The 23,071-nt window shown below is 37.0% G+C and overlaps 2 protein-coding genes across 2 annotated transcripts; one reads left to right on the top strand and one right to left on the bottom strand.

Moving 5' to 3' along the window:
* Positions 1 to 920: 920 nt before the first annotated feature.
* LOC141442412 (hexosaminidase D-like) lies at positions 921 to 6,782 on the top strand. The gene is made up of 4 exons (XM_074107389.1): positions 921 to 1,312; positions 2,465 to 2,656; positions 5,052 to 5,164; positions 5,246 to 6,782. The coding sequence occupies exons 1-4, from the start codon at positions 944 to 946 to the stop codon at positions 6,288 to 6,290; spliced, it is 1,719 nt and encodes a 572-aa protein (XP_073963490.1). The 5' UTR covers positions 921 to 943; the 3' UTR covers positions 6,291 to 6,782.
* Positions 6,783 to 12,712: 5,930 nt separating this feature from the next.
* Positions 12,713 to 20,161, bottom strand: LOC141442411 (uncharacterized). The gene is made up of 5 exons (XM_074107387.1): positions 19,865 to 20,161; positions 18,551 to 19,694; positions 17,185 to 18,382; positions 16,469 to 16,671; positions 12,713 to 14,752 (listed from the first exon to the last, which is right to left on the bottom strand). Exons 2-5 carry the CDS (start codon positions 19,664 to 19,666, stop codon positions 14,054 to 14,056), a joined length of 3,216 nt encoding a protein of 1,071 aa, XP_073963488.1. The 5' UTR covers positions 19,667 to 19,694; positions 19,865 to 20,161; the 3' UTR covers positions 12,713 to 14,053.
* Between the last annotated feature and the right edge of the window lie 2,910 nt (positions 20,162 to 23,071).

Raw genomic sequence — 23,071 nt, forward strand, 5'->3', positions numbered from 1 at the left:
TTTGTGACAACCATTCCTTACTTGCGTAAATACCTATACAGGCTGCGGTATCGCTCAACTTCAAAGGCGTCGGCCTACTGTCGGGAAAACTTGATATACTGTGGCGAAACTATAAGGGTTCCGTTTTTGCCATTTTGGCTACGGAACCCTAAAAAACCGCATCATATCTGGGCCCCATTTCACGTAGCTTTAAGTTACAATTTACAAGCGGTAATCTCTTTTCAACGCATACTGTTAAACAAAGACTACCGTTTGTAAATTGTAACTTGTACCTTCGTGAAATAGGGCACTGGAGGAGCTCAAACTTGGTGTTTTGAAAATGATTTTAATTTAAATTTTTAAGTGACGAAATATAATGATGTGATATATTTTTAGAATGGGCTTAGTAACTTGGGGTAGCCCTTTCATTTTCATTAGATACCACACACGATATGTATCAGAAGAAAAACATTTTTTTCCCATTAAAAAGATGACGTCATGATGACGTCATAACTCCTCTCCTTTTTTGTTTTTTTTCGTGCTACGGGTCAAATTGATTTGTATGGCCTAAAGATCAATCGTTCCGATTTTCATGCACTAGTTTTATAACGAAAATGTATATTATGTACAATAAATACTATTTGACATCCAAAACTAAAACTATTTATAAACTAAACTATGTAACAAAATAAAAACATCATCCAAATTTTCTGCCTCAGGCATTGACCCCAAGGCACTGGCAGCATTACCTCTCTGAACTGTTATTCCCTTTGGTTATTCCCGTTATTCCTAAGCTTTTTTTTTTAACTACAAAATGTGTACTTTGAAAATAAACATCAAATTTTATTATAAAAAAAAGTTTGTTCGATTCCTTGTATTTATAAAAAACAAAACTCAAACTTCTGTCAATGTCTAACGGAAATTTCTCAAGCAACATAGAGATAGAGAAGTCTCGATATTGATAATGAAATCCGGTGTAAAATTTACACTATTTTCGCATTTTTTGAAACGCAGCACAGTGAAAATGAAAGTGTTTTCGATCATAATATTAATTTTAGGACTATTTTTACTACCCCACTTATTGATTGAAACGTGGAAATCCTACAATCAAAAAGTTACGTCAATCAAACAAACCTGGAATTTGACAGTTCCGTATGTTGTGGTACATTTCGATCTAAAGGGGGTTCCTCCATTGCTATCGTACTTGCGTTCCACTTTACAGACTTTAAAAGATCGTGGTACCACTGCTTTACTAATTGAGTATGAAGACATGTTTCCGTATGAAGGCATACTTGTTAATTTGTCTGCAAAGAATCACTACGATAAAATTGAGGTTTGTATCCGCAGTTTATAAAACACACATACAAACAAATATCACGCCTGTATTCCCAAATGGGGTAGGAAGGCAGAGCATACGAAACGTTACCGCTACGGAGCCACTTTTAGCAATTTTAGTTTTTAAGTTTGACAAAAACGGTACAATAGTGACAGGTTGCTAGCCTGTCGCCTACGGTATACCTTAACCTATATGATATATCCTCAGTCGCCTCTTACGACATCCACGGAAGAAATGGAAATGGAGTAGAAATAGAATGAAACGGTGGAAAATAATGTGGCTGTTGAATTCCAAAACACCAAGAGTATCACTAATGTGTAATCGATCCTCTTCTTCGTCTTTTTAAAGTTCCACTCCATTACTCGAGGTTGGCCATTAGCTCTACGTATCTTGAGCCACCCGAAACAGTTGCTCTGCACTACTGATCCCGGTGTTCTCCCTAATATTCTGCAGCCATGATTTCTTCCAACTTCCAGTGCCCAAATTCACGAAGCTTTAAGTTACAATTTACAAGCGGTAGTCTCTTCAACGCATACTGTTAAACAAAGACTACCGTTGTAAATTGTAACTTGTAGCTTCGTGAAATAGGGCACAGGTCGTCGTTTTCCTTGTATATTTTGCCCATCAATATCAGCTGGAACAGAACGTGCCTCAGATATTCGATTTCGTATTAGATTTTAACAAACTGCTTTGGACAACAGTGCCTCTAACAGTATTTTATTCTTCTTATTCTCAACCGACCCATCCTTCAGTGTGCTGTCGTTAATATGTGCATAATTTTTGGTAGAAAAATAATTTTTAATAAAAACTTTATCTTCTGACTGTACTTTTGTTGACTGTATTTGCATTGTCGCCTAAATACCACACCAAATTTCAAGTCGATGCCATTAACCGTTGAAGAGTTCTATGCTGTGGTGACTTTCCTGGCCGGGCTATCAGGATAATGTCACTACCAAATTAATGTTTTGTCACGCATTTTACATAAGTATACCAAATTTCAATTCAATCCAACTACAGAAAGTTGGTCGAATTTAACTTGCAAGATTTGATTACAGACAGTCAGACAACGGGACTTGTGAAACTAAATAAAAGCTTGTAAAGAATAGCAGGATATTTTCACGTTTAACGTTTTCTCTTGATACCTTTCAGCTCAAACGGTTTCTGATGTCTGTAGAGCAGATTGGCTTAGAGATAATTCCCCTCGTGCCGACGTTTGGACACTTAGAATTCGCCTTGAAGTTGAAGGAATTCCAACACTTGAGGGAACACCCCAAATTCCCTGACTCTATATGCCCTAGTAAGAAGGAAAGTCAAGACTTAATCAGAGAAATGCTCAGACAGGTAAATTCATCATTTTCAACGGTTATTTGAACTGTGACATTTATTTTGTATTACCTACAACTTACTTACTCGTAGTTACTTAATGATTAGTTTATGGATGGGTCTCCTTTAAACGTCATTGGCCGCTTACAGCGTCACGTCGTACGCTGCGTCACAATGCTTACTGTAGAGATGTACTGTTGCGGTCTCTTTCACTCATCAACGTTGGCACCTTAACGTAGCATACAAACTCCTTACGTCGCGTCTCTCGTTTTTTGGAACCATTGTAGCAGCATGCAGCGTCGAGTCGAGTCTACGTCGTATACAAAACACACATAACCACTTCCGAGCAATAAATAAAAAGTCACGTCTGAATACAACGCACAGCGTCAGCGGTCAATACGTCCGCAGTGAACGAGGATGTTTCAGTCGTTGCTAACGAGTAGTCATGTGCGTACAGTCACCAGCACCAATATCTGACACAACAATCGTGCATAAATATTTGATACGACTCTATTTCTAGGGCCGAAAGTATGTGTCAGGTATTTTTGCACGCTCCGCTGTGGCAGATATTAATGCTGGTGACTGTACATGGGCGATAGTGAGTGTAATTTTTTTGTAATAAATAATAGATATTTCAACACTTTTGATGGTGATTTTGTTACTGAAAGAAGATAAAAGCTACAAGAGTATTTCAAGAAGAAGAAGAATTTTAAATAAATAAACACTTAAAAGACAACAATTTTTGTATACTGCATTAAAAGTTTTATCTGATACCTACTATCAATAATTCGTCTTTGAATTTATTAAATAAAGAGATTTTGTGTATACTTAATGTTCTAGTCTAGGACTTGACGCTACAATTGTTCGAAACAACTAGAAACAGGACGCAAAGAATGTTAATGCCGCGTACGAAGTCAAGACGTGTAAAATTGAAAAATAGACCACAGTTAGTACATCTCTATAGTAAGCGTACGACGTTACGCTGACAACGGCCGATGGCGTTTATAAGAGATCATAGGCCATAAGCCTAAGACATGACTAAGACAGGACTGTACACGCTAGTGCGGCCACAGCAACAAAAAACCGGCGATAAGCATGTCAGACTCGACCAAAATAGGGTTCCGTAGCCATTACGAAAAAATTAAGTCATATTTTTCGAAGGATTTTGTATTTTATACGGAATCTTCCAAGTTTAGGTATATTTTATACCTTAGCCTGCTATTTACTCTTAAACTACTAATTATTCTCAAGCAAACTCAACCGTTATAATTTTCCTTGTAAGTTTGATATTTTCACCCACGGTTTAGATTTTAGAAGGGGGGACGCTCGATTTTAAATAAAAATTGCACTTTAAAGTTGAATATTTCGCAAACCAATCACTAAATTGATAAATCGTCCTAGCAAACCCCTAATAGGTAAAAGACCAATCCAACGATACCCCACACTATAGGGTTGGATGAGAAAAAAAAAAACACCCCCACTTTTCGTCTATGGGAGGTACCCTAAAAAAATTGTTTTTAAATTTTTTATTGTACTTTTTTGTCGGCATACAGACAGACATACTATAAGATAAACTATAAGGGTTCCATTTTTACCATTTTGGCTCCGGAACCCTAAAAACGAACCTAACCTAACCTTTAGAGTTCTACAAGATAAACATTCAATATAATCTAAAAAAAAGGCTCAGGCCTGAAATGTCTGTTTTCCTAAAATGTACAATTCTCAAAACGTCTGCCTTTTCACAATGTTAGCACTTCTATTTTGTCAACTTTCTCAAAATGTCTGCTATTTAAAATGTGTACAATCTCAGGAAGTCGTCTATTCATAATGTTTACATTCCTATAATATTAGCATTACCATAATTTCTTTATTTATATAATATAGTCTTGTTATGTTTGTTTTCCCATAATGTCGGCTTTATTTTCAAATCAGTGTTCTAAATGTAAAGGTTTAATTTTATTGTTTGCATACTTACTCTTTGATAACATAAATATCTATAACTAATATAAAATTTCTGGCATTCAAGACCACTTTAATGAATAATGAAGTTTAGATGAAATTTGAAGACCATGATTGGAGACATTTTGGGAATAAGACTTTTCTGAAAAGCGAACATTATACAAAAACTGTCAATTTTGGAGACAGGCAATTTTAAATAGCTGACATTTTGAGAAGCTGACATTATGCTAAAGACGTGTTGACATTCTGAAAAGCAGACATTTTGCGAAAAATACATTTTAGGAAAACGGATATTTCAGGCCTGAGCCAAAAAAAAATATGTTTTTGACGGGAAAAATTATTAATAACAAAAATTATGCTAAACATTACTAGGAGTAGATGTGCGCATTGTATGCACTGTCAGTGGAGTATATTTCAAGTATTTAATATTTATAACGATAAAAATATTTTGCAGGTAATTGCATTCCATAGGAAGGTGGCGCCTGTAAAACATATTCACGTTGGCTGCGATGAAGTTCACCAGATTAAAGTATGCGAGATTTGCTCTAAACAAAAGTCAAGGAAAACGTGAGTATAAAGCACCGGTAAATAATGTGGCCGACTGGCGGATGATGTCTATTTAAGTTGCGCGTTTATATTTGTTTACAGAAGCATAATTTTAGAGCATTTGAAATTCATCAACGACGTGTTAGGGGAACTGAGTCCGAAAACGAGAATCTTGGTCTGGGATGATATGTTAAGAGATATGCATCTAGAGAAATCTGATGATGTGAAACTTCCTAACATGGAAAGTGTAACCTGGGAGTATACTACAAATTTCAGTATTAGGCCTTTAATATCAGCATTGAACCAGCACCAACGTATGTTTGGCAATTTGTGGGTGGCCTCAGCTTACAAAGGCGCCGATGGATCAACGAATACGGTACCTAATTTGGAAAATCGTTTCCTTAACCATATACGTTGGTTGAATTTTATAGTTCAGTACGGCAGCGTCTCGATTGACTACAATTTTAAGGGTATAATTCTCACTGGCAGGGCGCGGTATAGCCACATGGAGCCACCGTGTGAACTCCTGCCTGTAGCATTTCCTAGCATAGTACTTAATTTGATTTTAATACAAAAGTATCATAATGGCATTGCTTTGTGTCGAGAAAATCATACTGATAAGGAATATGAAGCTACTAAAGAGCGTTATTTAGGTTATTTTATTACTGACGATTTAAATTCTGCACTTATGTGTCAACACACTTTTTTTGATGGATACCTCCCTAGCTTTGAAACTTTGACTTGTGCATTTGAAGGTGTGGACCTGTATGTTTTGCTTTCAAAGTATGCAGACGAAAAATACATTCTAACATCTAGGTTTTACACCGATAGTGACGATACATATGGTTCAAAAAAAGATTCTAGGTTAGATGATTTTAAACTGGGGTATCTTAATATGGAAAAACTTAAAGACACATTGGACTTCAATATCGCTATGTTGCGAGAACTAACCCTATCAGAAGCTGAAATGATCGAATCAATGATTCCCTACTTTGATAAATATGTTATAGAAGAATATATTACTTTCAAGCTAGATAAGCTAAAGAAATATTTTTATGATTCAATCCAATTTTTGACTGAGCATTATACCGTAAATGACTGGCCCCGGAGATACAGTAATTCTAACATCGGCGTCATGGCCAGATGAAGTGGATATGCATGATTACCTAAGTATTTATTACACTGGGTGTTCCACTGCTACACTACATGGAGGGAAAGTATCTTAAACATTGTAGATAGAATTCTTTGCTGATGCTGAAGGAAGACTTCATTTGGGTTTTGAAAATAATTTTAACTGCATTCAAAGATTTTTGAATAATCTCTTGTCTACTAAAACACCCGTAGGTATTAACTTCTCAAATGATTAACGTAAAAATTCATATTCTTACTTTTATTATAAGGTGCTATGTTAGGAAAAACATATTCCTGTGATTATGCCTTTTATTCTGTGTTATAAACGGGTATGATTTTATCGATCACCTAATAAATGCATTTTTGGTGACCTAATAAACAATATATGATCCAAAAATAGTAGATCTGTCACCTAAATGGAATCATTAAATAATATTAAAACGGTTATCTAAATATTAATATATTTATAATCAAAACTGTCGCTGAGTATGAATCATCAGATTAATGAAAATATTCCATCCATCCATCCCAGCCTATAAACGTCCCACTGCTGGGCACAGGCCTCCTCTTAGAATAAGAGGGCTTGGGCCATAGTTCCCACGCGGGCCTAGTGCGGATTGGGAACTTCACACGCACCATTGAATTACTTCGCACCTATGGCCTCTCAAGCAGAGGATCGTGGGTTCAAACCCCGGCTCGCACCTCTGAGTTTTTCGAAATTCATGTGCGAAATTACATTTGTAATTTACCACGAGCTTTACGGTGAAGGAAAACATCGTGAGAAAACCTGCACAAACCTGCGAAGCAATTCAATGGTGTGTGTGAAGTTCCCAATCCGAACTGGGCCCGCGTGAGAACTACGGCCCAAGCCCTCTCATTCTGAGAGGAGGCCTGTGCCCAGCAGTTGGACGTATATAGGCTGGGATGATGATGACTCCCGACCCGACCCGCTCCCGACCTGCTGTCGCCCTTTCTAGGACTGTCTAAGACGTATTTTAAGTTATTTTGTGGTAAGTCCATTAGCTTTTTATTTCAGAAGTCAGCTACTATAGTAAGCCTTGTATAATAAAATATTTTATTTGTATATCTTGTTTTATTGCACATAAAATATAAAATAGTGAATATAAATTACTAAAAAAAATACAAAGGCCCTATCCCTTAAAAACTTTATGCGACGCGATCTTTTTGGTGGCAGTTGAATTCTTTCGATCTTCTTTCGATAGATAAATAAATTAGCACACTAGTCTTATTCGGAGTAGGTAACCTCAATCAGAAATGCTCACGCTATAACACAATCTCGCTCGTTCCCGAAATGCCGCATTTTATTTAAATATTGCGTTTCCAAAATAAGTCAGTACCTACTAGTTATTTGTAACAATTAGTTTTTCTATATTTTCTATTTCCAATTAATTTCTTCTTGCTTTTAATATCCACTTATAGATAGAGAAAAATCAATGGACAAAGTATCATTTAAATGACGATATTATTATGATTTAAATTCGGGTTTTGTTTCACGGACCTTGATTTTAGAGAAGACCGATATTTCGGCACTGTTGCATGCGCCATGATCACGAGACGAGTCAGTCGTCCCGTCGTCAGAAATCAGAAAACCCGAATTTAAATCATAAAATTAATAATGACCGCGATAATCTAAAACATTGTATTATGCCCGTTTTAGTCCATGGAGCGAGATAAAACTCCACCTGAATTGCATACCTACAATTTTCGCTCGTTTTCAGTGGCAGGATTAGTGGTAACTTGGCTTGAAAACTCGTACAAAACCTGCGGAGCCAGGAAGAGGAGCGAGGAAGTGGGGTGGAGAAACGAGCGTGACCGGGGAAGTCCGCAACTACGCTCCGCATTGCTTTTTTCCTCCGCTCCGCACCTCCGCAACACGGCTCCTTATTACTTTCTTCCTCCGCTCCGGTATTGTTCTCCGCATGGCAACTCCGCTCCGCATTACTTTCGAGCTCCGCTCTCCTTTTCCGAGCTCTGAACACGTCGGGTGGATGTTTATTAAATGAACAACCTTATCGTAAAGCTACAAAGGAAGACCTTATACGTAAAAAAAATGCTCTTAAACAATAAACGAGTCTTTATAAACATGCACCCGCTATGCCAAGGCATACCTACTTAATTAAATACCTGCCAGCGCCAAATGACGGTCAGCACAGGATTTGAAACAATAGGCTCACACAAAAACAAGCTCAGCAATAGGTTAAGGGAGGCAACAGGCAACCCTCGCGCCGGCAGATTTCTCGCGCAAAAAATCTCAATCGCAGTTCAACGCGGGAATGCTGCCTGCGTGATGGGCACCATGCCAAGAGGCCCACCTCTCTTTTCAATTAAAGTTTTAGTTTAGTTATTTTAATTTAATAGTAGTTTTAGTCCTATGGATATTTTGTATTTTCTTAATATTTTCTTAATAAATATCAACTAACAGCGTTTTGTTTGATTAAACATAATGTACATATATATATTGCACTCTTCAGCTGTCCAGATAATAAAGAACGAACGTAACGCTTTGTGCGTATTTTAGGGCGGTTTCAGACTAGCGTTTTTATTTGCTCGTCTAAGCTCGTTTTTGGAAGCGCGCGTAAGTACAGATGCGGTTTTGTTTTCTTCGAGCGTTAAGAGAAGTTTCCCTGCCGGCCGCGCGGCCGCGTTATTTATTCGTTTGGGATATTGCTGTCTTTATCGCTCGTGACATAAGCGCTCGCAGCCGTCCCCCCGCAACCCTCCGATGCCTTCCGCAACGACGTCCGTAATTTTTATCGAGATAGCTGTAGACTTTTCGAGTTTTAGGCGGTTGAATTTTGAGTTTCGTTTTCCTCATATTATACGAAAAGTATAGCACAGAAATCAATGATATTTTGCAATCAAGATATTTATTATATTTTCTATGCCTGTGGTTTTTCGATTTTTGTAAAAATGCTTTATTAGTCTGTAATTCTCGTGCAAAGTTGACATCTTTTTTTGTCGAATTTTGAGCTCCTGTGATTCTGATATGACACATTTATATGAAAATCTGAAAAACCACAGGCTTAGATAATTACGTCTAGTCCATACTTGCCTAATTTTCAAATGAGTCCGGGACTACGTTTGTATGGAGAATGGAACGAAGATACTTCTCTTAACACGCAAGAATACGCGCGTTCGGTTTAATCTAGCGCTCAATATAAGAAAAAACGTTAGTCTGGAACCGCTCCTAGGGACTCGAGCATTAAAAGTTTCATCCGCTTTTTTTCTATATGATAGGGGGACAACGAGCAAGCGGGTCACCAAATAGAAAGCAAATCTAGTCACCCATGAACACGCATAACAAAGTTGAGTTAAGGATGCGTTGTAGGCACTTTAAGAAAAGAGTAGGCTCGTTTTTTAACCCCCGTCCCCCGACGTAAAAAGAGGGGTGTTATAAGTTTGACCGTTATGTGTATCTGTGTGTCTATCTGTGGTACCGTAGCTATTAAACGAGTGAACTAAATTGAATGCGGTTTTTTATTTTAAAGTAGGTTTTCTAGCGATGGTTGTTAAAGATGTTTCATCGAAACCGGTTTAGCCGTTTTTGAGATATTGAACTTTGAAGTTACAAAGTCGGAGGTTTTCCAACTTTTGCTGGTTAGGTTTTTTTTACATATAACTGACCTGGATTGACCTCTATCTCACCTGATGCTAAGTGCAAATGAGGCCAAAGGTGTATCTCACTGGTTCAGTAACAGCCTATTCACTCTAGCCTTGAAGAGCCCTAGAGCATTTATCCGGAAATACAGACGACGGGAGCGGATTCCATTCCTTAGCAGTTCGCATTATGAAAGATGAAGCAAACCGCCAATGGAACGCTAACTACATAAGGGTGAACGCTCCCCCCGCCTGGAATACGTTGGCAAAATGGAGATGGTTATTGAAGATTCCCAAGTTGTACTGGTGCTGCAAGCTGATTCCAAAGTTTTGCCGTGCGTGGCAAAAAAGTAAGTAAGAAAGTAACGAACTGCAGTAGACTACCAGCTATTGAAGTGGTGACGGTATAGAGTAAATCGGTTGCCGTTTATACATAGTGCCATCCACGAAGACGCATGATTTTGACAAAGTTCGACATTAATGGCATTGTAATGTAATAAAAACTACGGCACGCGTCATCGTGATTGACTCTACCTATACTAACTATTGTTTTTTCTATACACAAATACCTACGTATAGGTACTCTCAAATATTAACAACTCTTCAATGCCTTAGTTCACACTCATACTAATTACAGTTTTGAAAATTTTACAGGAGAGCAATTTTTATGTTTGTACGTGAATATCTTATCAATGATGGGGAAAAATGTTCAATTTAAGACTTCCTATCTTAGAATAGGTCTTTGGCATTTTATAAAGTATTTATACTGAAAATTAATGTTTAAGTAGCCCGCCCCCTCAATTAATAATTTAATCAAGTGTGCACGTCAAAAGTATGAAATCAATGCAGTTAACACATTGGCGAAGTACTATAGTATGAATCAGTAAAGAATATGACCGTCAAAATAAACATTTAAATAACAAAATAAACCTCGCAAACTGTTATTATATTGGACGAAAACGTTGTAAAAGAAGTAAACGCATTAATGCTTAACAAAATAATAGGATACAATTTAACCATCGGCACTTACAACAATTGTATCTTCAATACATTTTAGAACGGATCGTATTAAAATGGCTTAACATGTTTGGGCAGATAACAAGTTCAACCAGGAGTGTCTTTAATCGATTTATAACACTTTGACATATGTACATATATTGCACTCTTTGTCCAGTAATAAAGACGACGTAACTTTTGCGTATTTTAGGGCGGTTTCAGACTAAGAATTTCTCGTCTAAGCCTTTTCGAACGCTTAAATCACTTAGTATGCGTTCATTTCTTTGAAGTTAAGAGAATTTTCCCTGCGGCACGCGGCCGCGTTATTACATTTGGGATATTGCTGTATTTATCGCTCGGAATTGCTCGCAGCCGTCGCAACCCTCCGATGCCTTCCGCAACGACGTCCGTATTTTTATCGAGATAGCTGAGACTTTCGGCGGTTGAATTTCGTTGATATTTACGAAAAGTATAGAGAAATCAATGATATTTTGCAATCAAGATATTCATTATATTTTATGCCTGTGGTTTTAAGATTTTTAAAATGTTTATCAGTCTGTTTCTTCAGTTGAGATCTTTTGTCGTTTGATCCATTCTTGATTTATATAAAATCTGAAAAACCACATAGATAATTACGTGATATTTAATTTTCAAATGAGGGGACTACGTTTGTAAGAATAAAAGAGACTTTCTTAACTGCAAGAATATTTTTAATCAAGGCTATCAAAAAGTTATCAGAAGCCACCAGATAAAAGTTTCATTTTTTTTATGATCAGGACAAAAAGGGTCACCTTTGTTAAAAAATCTAGTCGGTGACGCATAAAAAGTTTTTAAGGATGCGTTGTAACTTTAAGTAAGAGTGCTCGTTTTTAACCCCCGTCCCCGACGTAAAAAGATGTTATAAGTTTGCGTTATGTGTATCTGTGTGTCTATCTGTGGTACCGTAGCTATTAAACGAGTGAACAAAAATTTTTATTAAAGCAGGTTCTAGCGATGGTTGTTAAAGATGTTTCATCGAAACGTTTACGTTTTTGAGTATTGAACTTTGAAGTTACAAAGTCGATGTCAAAGATTTATGGTTAATTTTTTTTACAGTAACTGACCATTGACCTCATCTCACCTGATGCAACAAATGAGGCAAAGGTGTATCTCTGGTTCAGTAACTCTATTCACTCTAGCCTTGAAGGCCCTAGAGCATTTATCCGGAAATACCGACGGGAGCGGATTCCATTCCTTAGCAGTTGCATTATGAAAGATGGCAAACCGCTTTGTTCCAATGGAACGCTAACGACATAAGTGGCTCACCTGGATGTTAAGAGATTATTGAACTCCCAAGTTGACTGGTGCTGCAACTGATTCCAAAGTTTTGCCGTGCGTGGCAAAAAAGTAAGTAAGAAAGTAACAACTGCAGTAGCACCAGCTATTTTGACGGCAGGATTTGCCGAGCATAGATCCACAAGGTAGCAATCCGGGCGGACCTTGCACAAGGTCCTACCACCTGCAAACTTTGTCACTATACGATTTTTTTTCACCTCGACTCTTGCAAGGCATGACGTCACACACACTGTGCTTTAAAGAAAGGGACTTCATCATTTTTAAACGACTGCAACTATGGTTGGTGAATAGTTCTATATTCAATTGTATGTTTTTCGTTTACTTAGTTGATAAAATATAAAATACATGCTCAATATTTTTTATAATCTGGGAGGATAATTTTTTGGAATCTATTGTGCTGTAGATGACCATGCTGGTTCCGCTTTATTTAAAAATAAATCAATTATAATTTATAATAAATACATTATACTGCGCAAATAAATCAGAAAATTAAATAAATAGTTTTATTGGTTGAGAATCAATGTCATTGGCTCATTGCACGTACTATACATTTTAATACACTTACACATAGTTTAACAATAAACACATCTTTTCCGTATTCATAATCTAGATACGGTTAGTTCATAAACAATCCATCGACATTTAGAAACACAGTACTCGTAGATTGATTATAAAATAACTGTTTTAACAATTATCCCAAATAGTGGTGGCAAGTAGCAAAGTAATATGTTTATTGACTATTGTAAAATATCATCTAAATTATTCAGCATTTGGCACATATTTGGCACTACAAAAATCTTAAACTTCGCTTTTTATGATACTACTAGGTACAGTCACAAGCGTTAAATTGGGACTCGCTTAAGATCGAATACGAGTATCTGTCATTATGTAAGACAATTCAAAGGATTTTTTTCACAAAGTATTCTAAATCGATGCAAAAAGGGTCCCAAATTAACGCTCGTGACCGTACTAAACTACCATATATGTTACTAACAATGTAAATAAATAAATATCATGGGGCATGATTGACACCAATTTTGATCTAGTCCCAAACTAAGCAAAGCTTGTTCCATGAATACTAGGCAACGGATAAACATGCATAAATAGATAAATACATACTTAAATACATATATTATTAAACATCCAAGACCCGAGAACAAACATTCGTATTATTAATGCAAATATCTGTATATACTCTGTTTCTATGGCAGGCGAAAAAAACTTAGTATGTACAGTCAAGGACAGAGATACCGACACGGCCAAGGTTACAAAAATATGTATACACGACTTTATGCACTTAACATTAAGACCGTGTATACATATTTTTGCAACTTTGGCCGTGTCGATATCTTTGCCCTTGACTGTACTACGGCCAACCTTTCGCACGTTACATCTTTCAACGTCATTCTGAAACATAATACCTAAATATAAGTTTTATTATCTCAAGTGACCATACTTTGAAAGCTTGTACTAAGAGCAAATGATAAAAAAAATGCATCGGACAAATTCAAATATACATACATATACTTTTTCAATGTTCGTTTTTTCGCCTGCCGTAGAAACATAAGTATAGTATGTAGCAAAAATTTTAATTCTCAAACTATGGTCACGTCAGAATCAGAATCGTTAATTTGCTAGAATACAGCCACAAACACTGAATATGTAACTTTAAATAACATGGGCATTTATAACGTCTATCAGTACCTATTAAATCAATTCAGATTAGAATAACACGTTTGCATTTTTACAATTGTACAAAATCTATAAAACCTACACAATTAGCAACAATATCACGTACGTTGGTATTAATACTATTAAAAGAAGACAACCTCAATCACAATTAATCTGCACATATTTCTCACTAGTCTCATTGGTCTCGCTTTCTTTTTCTTCTTTGCTTTTCTCATCATCCGTTCTGCTTTTTGTTTTATGGACCGGGACCACTTCAGTAGCTGGTGCAGGTATAGTACCCGAGATGCTGTCTTCTTCAGCTATTTGCAATCCAACAGTATCAGCTATTTTCCTACTGGCTGTCTTAAAAGTATCAGATAGCTTAACTTGGACTACATTAATACACATAGACATTAAAGCGAGACCGAAAACTAAGTACAAAATTGACAACATCATGAACATGGGATGATTAGGTACGAAGTCTCCCAGACCGATGGTGGTCATTGAGATGAATACAAAATAGAAAGATTCAAAGAAATTCCAATGCTCCCACAGGTTATAAACGACAGCTCCGATGACTATGTATAAGACTAAAATGAAGATAGCAATCGAAATCGGAAGATTGAATTCTTCGTCTATTTTGAAATCAGAAGGTGCTGGTGTTTCAAGTTCAATGAGATCCTCGACCGCAGTACCGGGTTTAGGCGGTAAAGGTGGTGGAACATCGCTTAATTTTCTTTCAACTGGCGGGGGTTGATCACCATTAGGTTCTCCTTTAGCTTCTAAATCCTCTTCCGAAAACAACTGCGACGGCCTCCTCACAACTTCCCGTACGATGTTGAATCCTTTCACAACATCCTGGAATTATAAGGAAAATTTGCTTGTTATTTCTTTATGAACCGCAAGAAATAACAAAAGGCTCATAAAAATATAAGACAACACACGTTTGAAGCGAAAACTTTGTCTGGAAATAAAGAGAAACATTCGCATTGTTTTCTTTTCAATGGCGGTAATTTGAAACATTATTTTCCACAACAAGGTGCTTACATTATTTGTAATTGGGCGTCCTTTAAAGATGTTTAATTTGTATCGTTACAGAGATTAGGAAAATATTGGCTCAGTTGGCCTATTTCATTAGGCTTTTCGAATATTAGGTAACACACCCGTCTCTCCTCTGTCAAGGCATAAATCTCATAATTATTGGAGATGGAGTTTTAACGAATTATTTTTTCTATTAGTGTTTTTTTTCTAATCCAAAACTTAGATCCGAAATAATAGGGCGTAAAACTTTGAAAAAAAATACAATAAAAAATAGTTCTACAGGAAAACTAAGAAGTCTGTCAATACTAGCGAATTCAAAATTACCCCACGTTCCGTATAGTCAACCATTCAGCGAGAGGGTTGCGTATAAATTTGTTCCTCAACGTCAGCAAAATGTACAGTCAACCAATTTGATTCCTAGGCCACCACAGAGCCGTGTCGTAATTCTTAATTAGTAATTTAATTACATTCAACGTCATTCGATAAATAATGTTATACAAAAACAAAATTATTTAATATGATAATAAGGTTCCATGGTGGCATAGGAATCTAATTGGTTGACTGTACATTTTGCTAACGCTGAGGAACAAATTCGTACGAAACCCTCTCACTTGATCGGTTTTTTCACCTCTTGCTTCTCAAAATTACACTAATGTGACGCCGGAGCGCCGCCGCCAATGGTATAGCGCCGCACGGACCGCAAACACTAAACTTGGTTGCGCATTTTTGCGGTGCGTAACGAAGGACAACAATTAATATAATGCTCACTTGATATAATGCAATTTATCTTAAAAACCAAACATATTTCTATTGTTATTAATTCGATTTGATGTACTTTGGGTTAGGTTAGGTTTATTTTATAAAAATATTCTGTGAAGCTCCTATAATATCATATGTTGTTATGACCGTTACGATCATTAATTACACATCCCATTTTTTATATATACCCAGCCTATATTATAGTGTCGCACTGCTAGACAAAGGTATCCCCTTTTGACTTCCACAATTCCCGTCCTGACGCTATGTCAGGCCTTTATGCAGGTTTGTCCAAGTCAAAGTCGTCCCGCCATCTGTTTCTCAGTCTGTCACGTCACGACGTCGCTGGCCGTTCTCCGGCACCCACCAAGTGACAATGTGAGCCCACCTTTGTGTGTTCATGCGAAAGACGTGTCCAGTGCAGTCCCATTTAAGCTTTGTGGTATGAAACGCTTTATAAACCTTCCTCTTGAATCACTTTATCACATACGTACATACATAATACTACATGCAGTTAGTGGAAAGCGATTTTATTTTATACTATGTAGAGATGATTTTATTCTACGGTGGTCTAGGAAAAACTGGTGGCCTGTCTGTACCTACCACGTACCCACAGGCTCCGGGACCGGGACAGATAAAACTAAATAAAAACGAGTAAACATAACGAACCTGGCGTTTGGTCAGCAATTCCCAGATGAGTCGGGCATGCTGCTGAGACCAGCTGGCAGTATACTATGAGTATTCAAGACCTCACTCGAAAAAAAATACATATCGAACCTCCACATGCGTGACCCTTCTGACTCTTCGACAGCTTCTGGTGTAGTAGAATCTCCGGATGAAAGACCAGAGGAATTTGATGATTCGCGTAAACAGCTTGCCAAAGTCAGCAAGGACGATCAAGAACAAAGGAATCCCAATGATCGCGTAGACGATCGTGGCGATCCGGCCCGAAGTCGTCTTTGGAGCTATGTGACCGTAACCTGAAATATAAACGAATTTATGTAATCTCTTTATTGATTTTGGAAAAAATTAGCTTACTTTATCAGATCACTCATGGGCAGTTAAAAAGGAACAGACTAAGGACCAGAAACTGAAGGGAAACTAGTCAGATACAGTAATTAAATACGTATGGACATGTTATGGCTGAAATATAATCTGACCACTTTTCGTTAGTTTCCATTGTACATATAACAGAAAACAAAGTTGCTCATCCTAAAAAAGGTGGTCCTATAATAGCTTTGTTTTTGATAACACCTCATAAACCATTAAACATTGGCCACTGTGAAATCTTCATAATCAAAAATTACAATTGTTTGTCATTCAAAAATATCACCTAATATAAAGAAAACGGAGATTGGATTTTTCAATTAGGGATATCCTATATAAATATGTACAAAATTATGTTAACGTCCAGAAAGCAGAAAATAAACCCAGTTGTTTTTTAATATGCAAGTATTTTTTTCTGAATATTACAATGATTCATATTATCTTACCAATTGTTGTGACTAACGTCAGGCAATAGACGAAGGAATTCATAAAATTCCAAGACCTCTGACCGCTAAATGACGTCACTCCAGCTTCGTGTGCTGTATGCAGTTGGTTTTCGAATTCGTGCAACTTGTTTCGAGCCATCGATTTCCAATCGTCTTCACGCATGTAATGACTACCACGCCAAAGGTTCTCAATAAAATCCCGTTTCACATTCCTTGTACCACACTTATAAGCGTTTTCGAATGATCCTTCTAGGGACTTAAACATCATCCCTCCCAACCCGCATAACATAATCAACATTATGAAATCACAAACACATTCATTCTTCAGCCTTATTATGCGGTTGTATTCTAATTTTTGTTCTTCTTTAAACAGCTGCCAATTGGCTATAAATTTCCACTTGGATTTAACTAATTTTGGTTTTTCTTCAGGTTTTGTTTTTATATGTTTGGCTTCTATCTTTTCTTTTTTTTCTTTCTTTGCTCCGTTTTTAGCTTCGGCGACTGACCTCTTTCGCAGACCCGATTTATGTTCTACGTGTTGCGCTATATTATCATCAGCTAAAATTATATTGTTCAAGCTTTCCCTTTTATCCACCTCTTGGCTTAGTAGATGTAGTTTACGCGTTAATTCGGCAGTACGTTCGGATAGATCAAAATCGTATTCATTTTCACTAGGTGATGATGAATAACAACTTGAGGTATATTCTGATTGGCTGGCGTCGATATATCCTGAGCTCTGTCTGCTTTGTTTTTCAGACTTTATGCCAGCTTTTTGGTCTGTTGCTAACCCTGACAAGATTTCTTTATCGCTAATAATTTGAATAGTTTTAGGACACGATATTCCCCGAGACCGCCTTGGTGTTGTTGGAGTCTTGTTCGGAGTTTGCAATTTTTTACTGGCGTTTCTTCTGTACTCAGGAGGTAAACGTGGGTCGTCTTTAGATACTGACAAGCTCCTGGCTCTGGCTTTTTGCATTAGTTCTATTATTTCTTTGCTGGTTTGAGTCATTCCTGCGCCCGTTTTATCGACAACTCTGATATCTTCAACCCTGGTAACAGATTGCGATCGGTTGACTCTAGGGGATCTATTCTTAACGAACCGCCGAGGTGTTGGCATGACTTTACGTCGCGCTGCTTGGGTAGATATATTGTGCTGATTAGTTTGATCCTCACTCATCTCACTCTCACTAGTTTTCCCCTGTAAATATCATTACAGGCAAAGTATTAGTTTTTCTTCTATACTACGATGTTATTTTATACTATTTACATGGAGTTCATATTTCATTTGTCGTTAATTCAACAAAAAATACAGCGCTATTAACAAAGCAATTAACAGAATCAAAAGTAATTTAACGTAAAAACTGACCCCGAATCTTGTTGCAGACTTGCTCCGTGCTGGTTTTACCGGTGGCACTTTAGTTTGTGTTGGTTCGTCTTTTGGTTTGGCAACTTGTCTAATTATGCTCGAATGACCCTCGCCTGTTGATTTTCTGCTCGGAGTTCTAACAATCCTTTCCCGTACTTCAACAACGGGTTTATTTTCCGGTAACACCTTCTTGCTTGGTGTTCTCTCTATTTGATACACTTTGGTCACAAGTTCTCCAGGAATGGCAGGTGTTTCGGGAGTTTTAGGTTTTGTAACTGGTTTTTTCTCATCATCTTTTGGTTCAAAAGTGAATGAATCTTTCTTTACCGGTGTTTTTGGCAATTTTGGTTTGTCTTCAGATGTTTTTGCCATCGGATCGTCAGCATAAACCATTTCCTCTAGTTTTTTTGGAGTGGAGGGTAACGGATAAGGGAAATTTTTCTCTTTCGGAGACGCGCTTACTGGAGATGTAGGGGTCAAAGAACGTTTTCGCTCGGTTGTAGTAGGTTCCATAGTCAATGAACCTCGGCGACCTGTATCATCTTCTTTTGGACTTAAAGTATAAGTTGTACTAAGAAACTTGTTAGTTGGATCTATGAAACTCCCTTTGCGCTCTAATCTGGTAGCAAGTTCTTCCCTCTCCTTCTCTGGTACAGCAAATGGTGAAACACTTCTACGCCTTCTCTCGTTGGCCGCTATTGTTCTAGCTTCAAGAACTTCACCTGTATCCAGGTCGTAAACGGGGTCCTTAATCTTAGATTGTACTTCTACTAAACGTTTCATTTCTTCATAAGTATTGTCGGCTTCGATTTCTCTAGAGTTTCTTTGAGGTTGATAGTCTTCATCTTCAGAGGTGGGTGTGTCTTCATGGGGCGTAGGAAACCGACCGGGTTCAGGAGTTTTCTCTCTCTGCCTTGCTGACTGTCCTCTGTTCTTAGACAAGTTTCTCCTTTTCTTAATAGACATGTTTTGTGGCTGGGCCTCCATTTCGGCTACTTCTGTTTTTTCAGGAGATCTGGATACTAGCACGCCTGTGGTTTGGGATTCGGAATTTGCGGTGATAGTGGGAATTTTAAGGGTTAATCTACTCTTATGCTCATGACCCTCCTCGCTCATTACCACAACACCGTCTTCAATCGTCAACCTGAAAAATAAACACCAGCTTTAATATAAGCAGTGAACCGTAACAACAAGATCTAAGATCCTCATGCAATATTGTTACACATTTTGGCAATGCACATTATTACAACTGCCAATACGTATGACATACTTAATAGGGCGTCAACAGGCAGATAAGAATGAAATGAAACTTACCTTTAGCGTCAATCCAATAACAAACTCCTTTATTGTATCAGGGTAGGTCGACATCTAATAAAAGAATCTATTTTAGACGGCACAGCACTCGCGTAAACAAACTTCGGAATAATAGAAGACGATCCATCCTTGTCACTTCAAGCTCTTTACGAAGACACTTTCTTGTCCGATATTGATTTTCGATTGTTCTTTATCCTTGTTCGACTGTGAGGTGCAAGAATCGTGTCGCGATTTAAGCTCTGCTGCGCGCTCGCATGGGACTGCGCGCCAAACCCGCCGGGCGGTGTTCCAAATTTAAAACACCTACTTCTACAATATATAGGTACGCACGCATTTAACACGAAAGAAGACCAACCAGTATAACGTGACATTATACTTCTCACTTTTCTCTCGAGTAACTCTCACTACGCGAGTACGGAAACTCTACAATAAGAGATCTTCATAAGTGGTTCAATCAATACAGTTTTCATCTTTTCGAATAGATCTTCGCGTAATGTTTAAAAGACAATATACGTCACGGGACGTTTTTAAAAGCATTTCATACATTATTACTGCTACGTTTTTATCGCCAGACTTCAAAATTTGAACGTTGCGAGTGATAAATAGAAACTCAAAATAGTTGGGAAGATAATGTTTACATGGCTTGCAATTTTGTTTCGTCAGTTGTTATCTCTTTTTATTGACGTGTGAGTAAAAGAGTAAGGTTTATAAGCATCTGTTTATAGATAGTTAAATTAGTGAAATTCTCTTGGCAGTCAACCGCGGTAGACAAACAAAATAAATAACCTAATAATCATGTGATAGAGATCAGATGACGATAACATCTAATAGCTACATGATATCAATTGAAAGTGCAATAAACAGCTTGTAAAAAAACGAAATAAAAAAAAAACAGTTTTTGGGTAAGAAAAAACAACACGAGACAGTTTATTGTGTAATCGCTGTTAACTATACAAAACGACTGAGCGGAAAAAGTTCCGTTGTGACATGAAAATTACTCATATATTTTTTAACGAACGTAACGAACGTTGTCCAACTTTTTGAACTCCGCTTAAACTTCGTTTGTTCATCTTGTAGGGTTTAACGAAAAAAACTATTGAAAAGACAAAAATGCAGATGGCATAACCTAATCAAGAAAAAGTTGGAAAACCCCCGACTTTGTCACTTCAAAGTTCAATATCTCAAAAACGGCTGAACCGATTTTAATGAAACATATCTAAGAACCATCGCTAGAAAACCTTATATCAAATTAAAAAACCACCCGTTTAAGAGCTACGGTGCCACAGACAGACAGACAGACACACATACCGGTCAAACTTATAACGCCCCTGTCTTTGCGTCGGGGGTTAAAAATAAAAAGAAATATCACAAATTAATAAACATAAGCTTCTCTTTGTCCCAGGAAATTGTAAAGTTCCCGCAGGATGTAGACGAACTCGCGGGCAAAAGCTATTAAATAATAGATACTTTCATACGTAATTATTGAATAAATTGAGTGTTTTATTCTAAACACAGCGTATTGTGTATTTGTATCCGATTAAAATCGAATGAGCAAACAGAGCCGGTTTACGTTTAAGCAAAGTAAGCAAAATGTCTTTGTGTAAAGTTTCATCGACCGATTATAAAAGGATTATGTTCATACATGTGGCGTAAGTGACAAACGACAGGCAGCGCCGTGTAAGTAAGAAAGGTTTTATTTTGGTTCCATCAGTACCACCACTTTCAGTAATAATAAAACTAAAACGACAGTTAAACTCATCTCTTTCTCTTCTTAACTGTAATTTTCATATGTTTTATGTGCCATCAGCCAAATAGGTTTATTAATTTTTAAACAACTTCCTATCAATTGAATATGTCGCTAAAGTCACTTTCAAGTTGAAAGACACATCTATTGGCGTGTATCTATAAATTGGTATTGAAATTGTGCGACTTTAAAACGGTCATGGTGTAACAGAAATATCAAAAAGTATGAAATAAAAAAATTGAAGAACCCAACTGTTTTAAAAAAAAACTAAAAAAACCTACATAAATAAATAAACCTGTTAAGGTTCCGTTGTTGCCATTTTGGCTACGGAACTCTAAAAACTAGTCAAGTGATCTAAATCTCTGACCCTTAAATTGTCAAAATTTAAAAAGTTCATAATTCAAACCTCGTCGTTATCTTATAGGCCAAAAAATTCAACATTAAAGAAAAAGTACCTACAAAAGATAGTCTTGAATCATGTTCACTGTGGCGAACACTATCAATTTAGGGGTTAACTTGGGGCTGTTTCACCATCCATTGATTAGTGTTAACTGACGGTTAAATGGGATGCCGTCTCTATTTGTTTTGTTCGAATAGACGGAGACGGCATCACATTTAACCGTCAGTTAACACTAATCAATGGATGGTGAAACAGCCCCCAGTGTAATAGTCAGGACCCATTAAGAGCGTGCAAACGAAAAATTGCCCATTCAGCGATTTTGAGGTTTTTCAAATGCCTTATTAATGTCTAAATGCTTACGTTTTTTAAGGAAACACTAATGTAACATATATAAACTATTACTCTGATGTATAACGTGATTTCCATTTATTTCCGTCAGCGATTTTTTTGCCAAATCATTTTGCTTAGTGAGGTTTACAAAATACGCGTCAGAGCTGTCTTTCATGTGATATATTTCCATTATAACCCACCACAAGCAGTGTAACTTTAGTATTTAAATAGGAATTATAGTCTTTTAAACATAGGGTCATCATATGTATCAAAATATAGTTATTATTATTTAAATACCATACTTCAAAAGGTCTAAATCGGTCTACTTCATCATTTTTTATCTCATTTGTTGTGATGTATTTGCCAATAAAACAATTTTATTATAAATCTACAGGAAATGTTTAGTCTGTAATATTTTTTTTCAGTGCTTAATAATAGCTCATTTAATTTTGTCAATTTTCTAAACTTGGGTCCTAAATCGATTATATAACCTCGCCGTTAAATTTCCAGCCGGCCACGATTTTGAATCGATCCCAACTGAACTTTTAGTTACATAACAAAGTTTTCGACCACAAGACTTCTTTTTTGTACGATGGTCTGAGGCCGTATTGCATATCGTTTCTGACGGTCGCGATCTCAGTCAAATGACAGTTTTTGTATGCGATATCTGTCACTTGATTGCGATCGCGAGCTCAGAAACGTTTGGCAATACAGCCTCAGATCGTCCCAAAGG

This window comes from Choristoneura fumiferana, chromosome 25 (genome assembly GCF_025370935.1).
Source record: "Choristoneura fumiferana chromosome 25, NRCan_CFum_1, whole genome shotgun sequence".
NCBI classification, from domain to species: Eukaryota; Metazoa; Arthropoda; class Insecta; order Lepidoptera; family Tortricidae; genus Choristoneura; species Choristoneura fumiferana.

Coding starts and splice junctions, on each gene's coding strand:
- LOC141442412 (XM_074107389.1), top strand. CDS start 944: ATGAAATCCGGTGTAAAATTTACACTATTTTCGCATTTTTTGAAACGC. Junction 2,657..5,051: donor TCAGAGAAATGCTCAGACAG/GTAAATTCATCA, acceptor AATATTTTGCAG/GTAATTGCATTCCATAGGAA. Junction 5,165..5,245: donor AAACAAAAGTCAAGGAAAAC/GTGAGTATAAAG, acceptor ATTTGTTTACAG/AAGCATAATTTTAGAGCATT.
- LOC141442411 (XM_074107387.1), bottom strand. CDS start 19,666: ATGAGCGAGGAGGGTCATGAGCATAAGAGTAGATTAACCCTTAAAATT. Junction 18,383..18,550: donor AGTCTGCAACAAGATTCGGG/GTCAGTTTTTAC, acceptor TGATATTTACAG/GGGAAAACTAGTGAGAGTGA. Junction 14,753..16,468: donor GAAGGGTCACGCATGTGGAG/GTTCGATATGTA, acceptor TTATAATTCCAG/GATGTTGTGAAAGGATTCAA.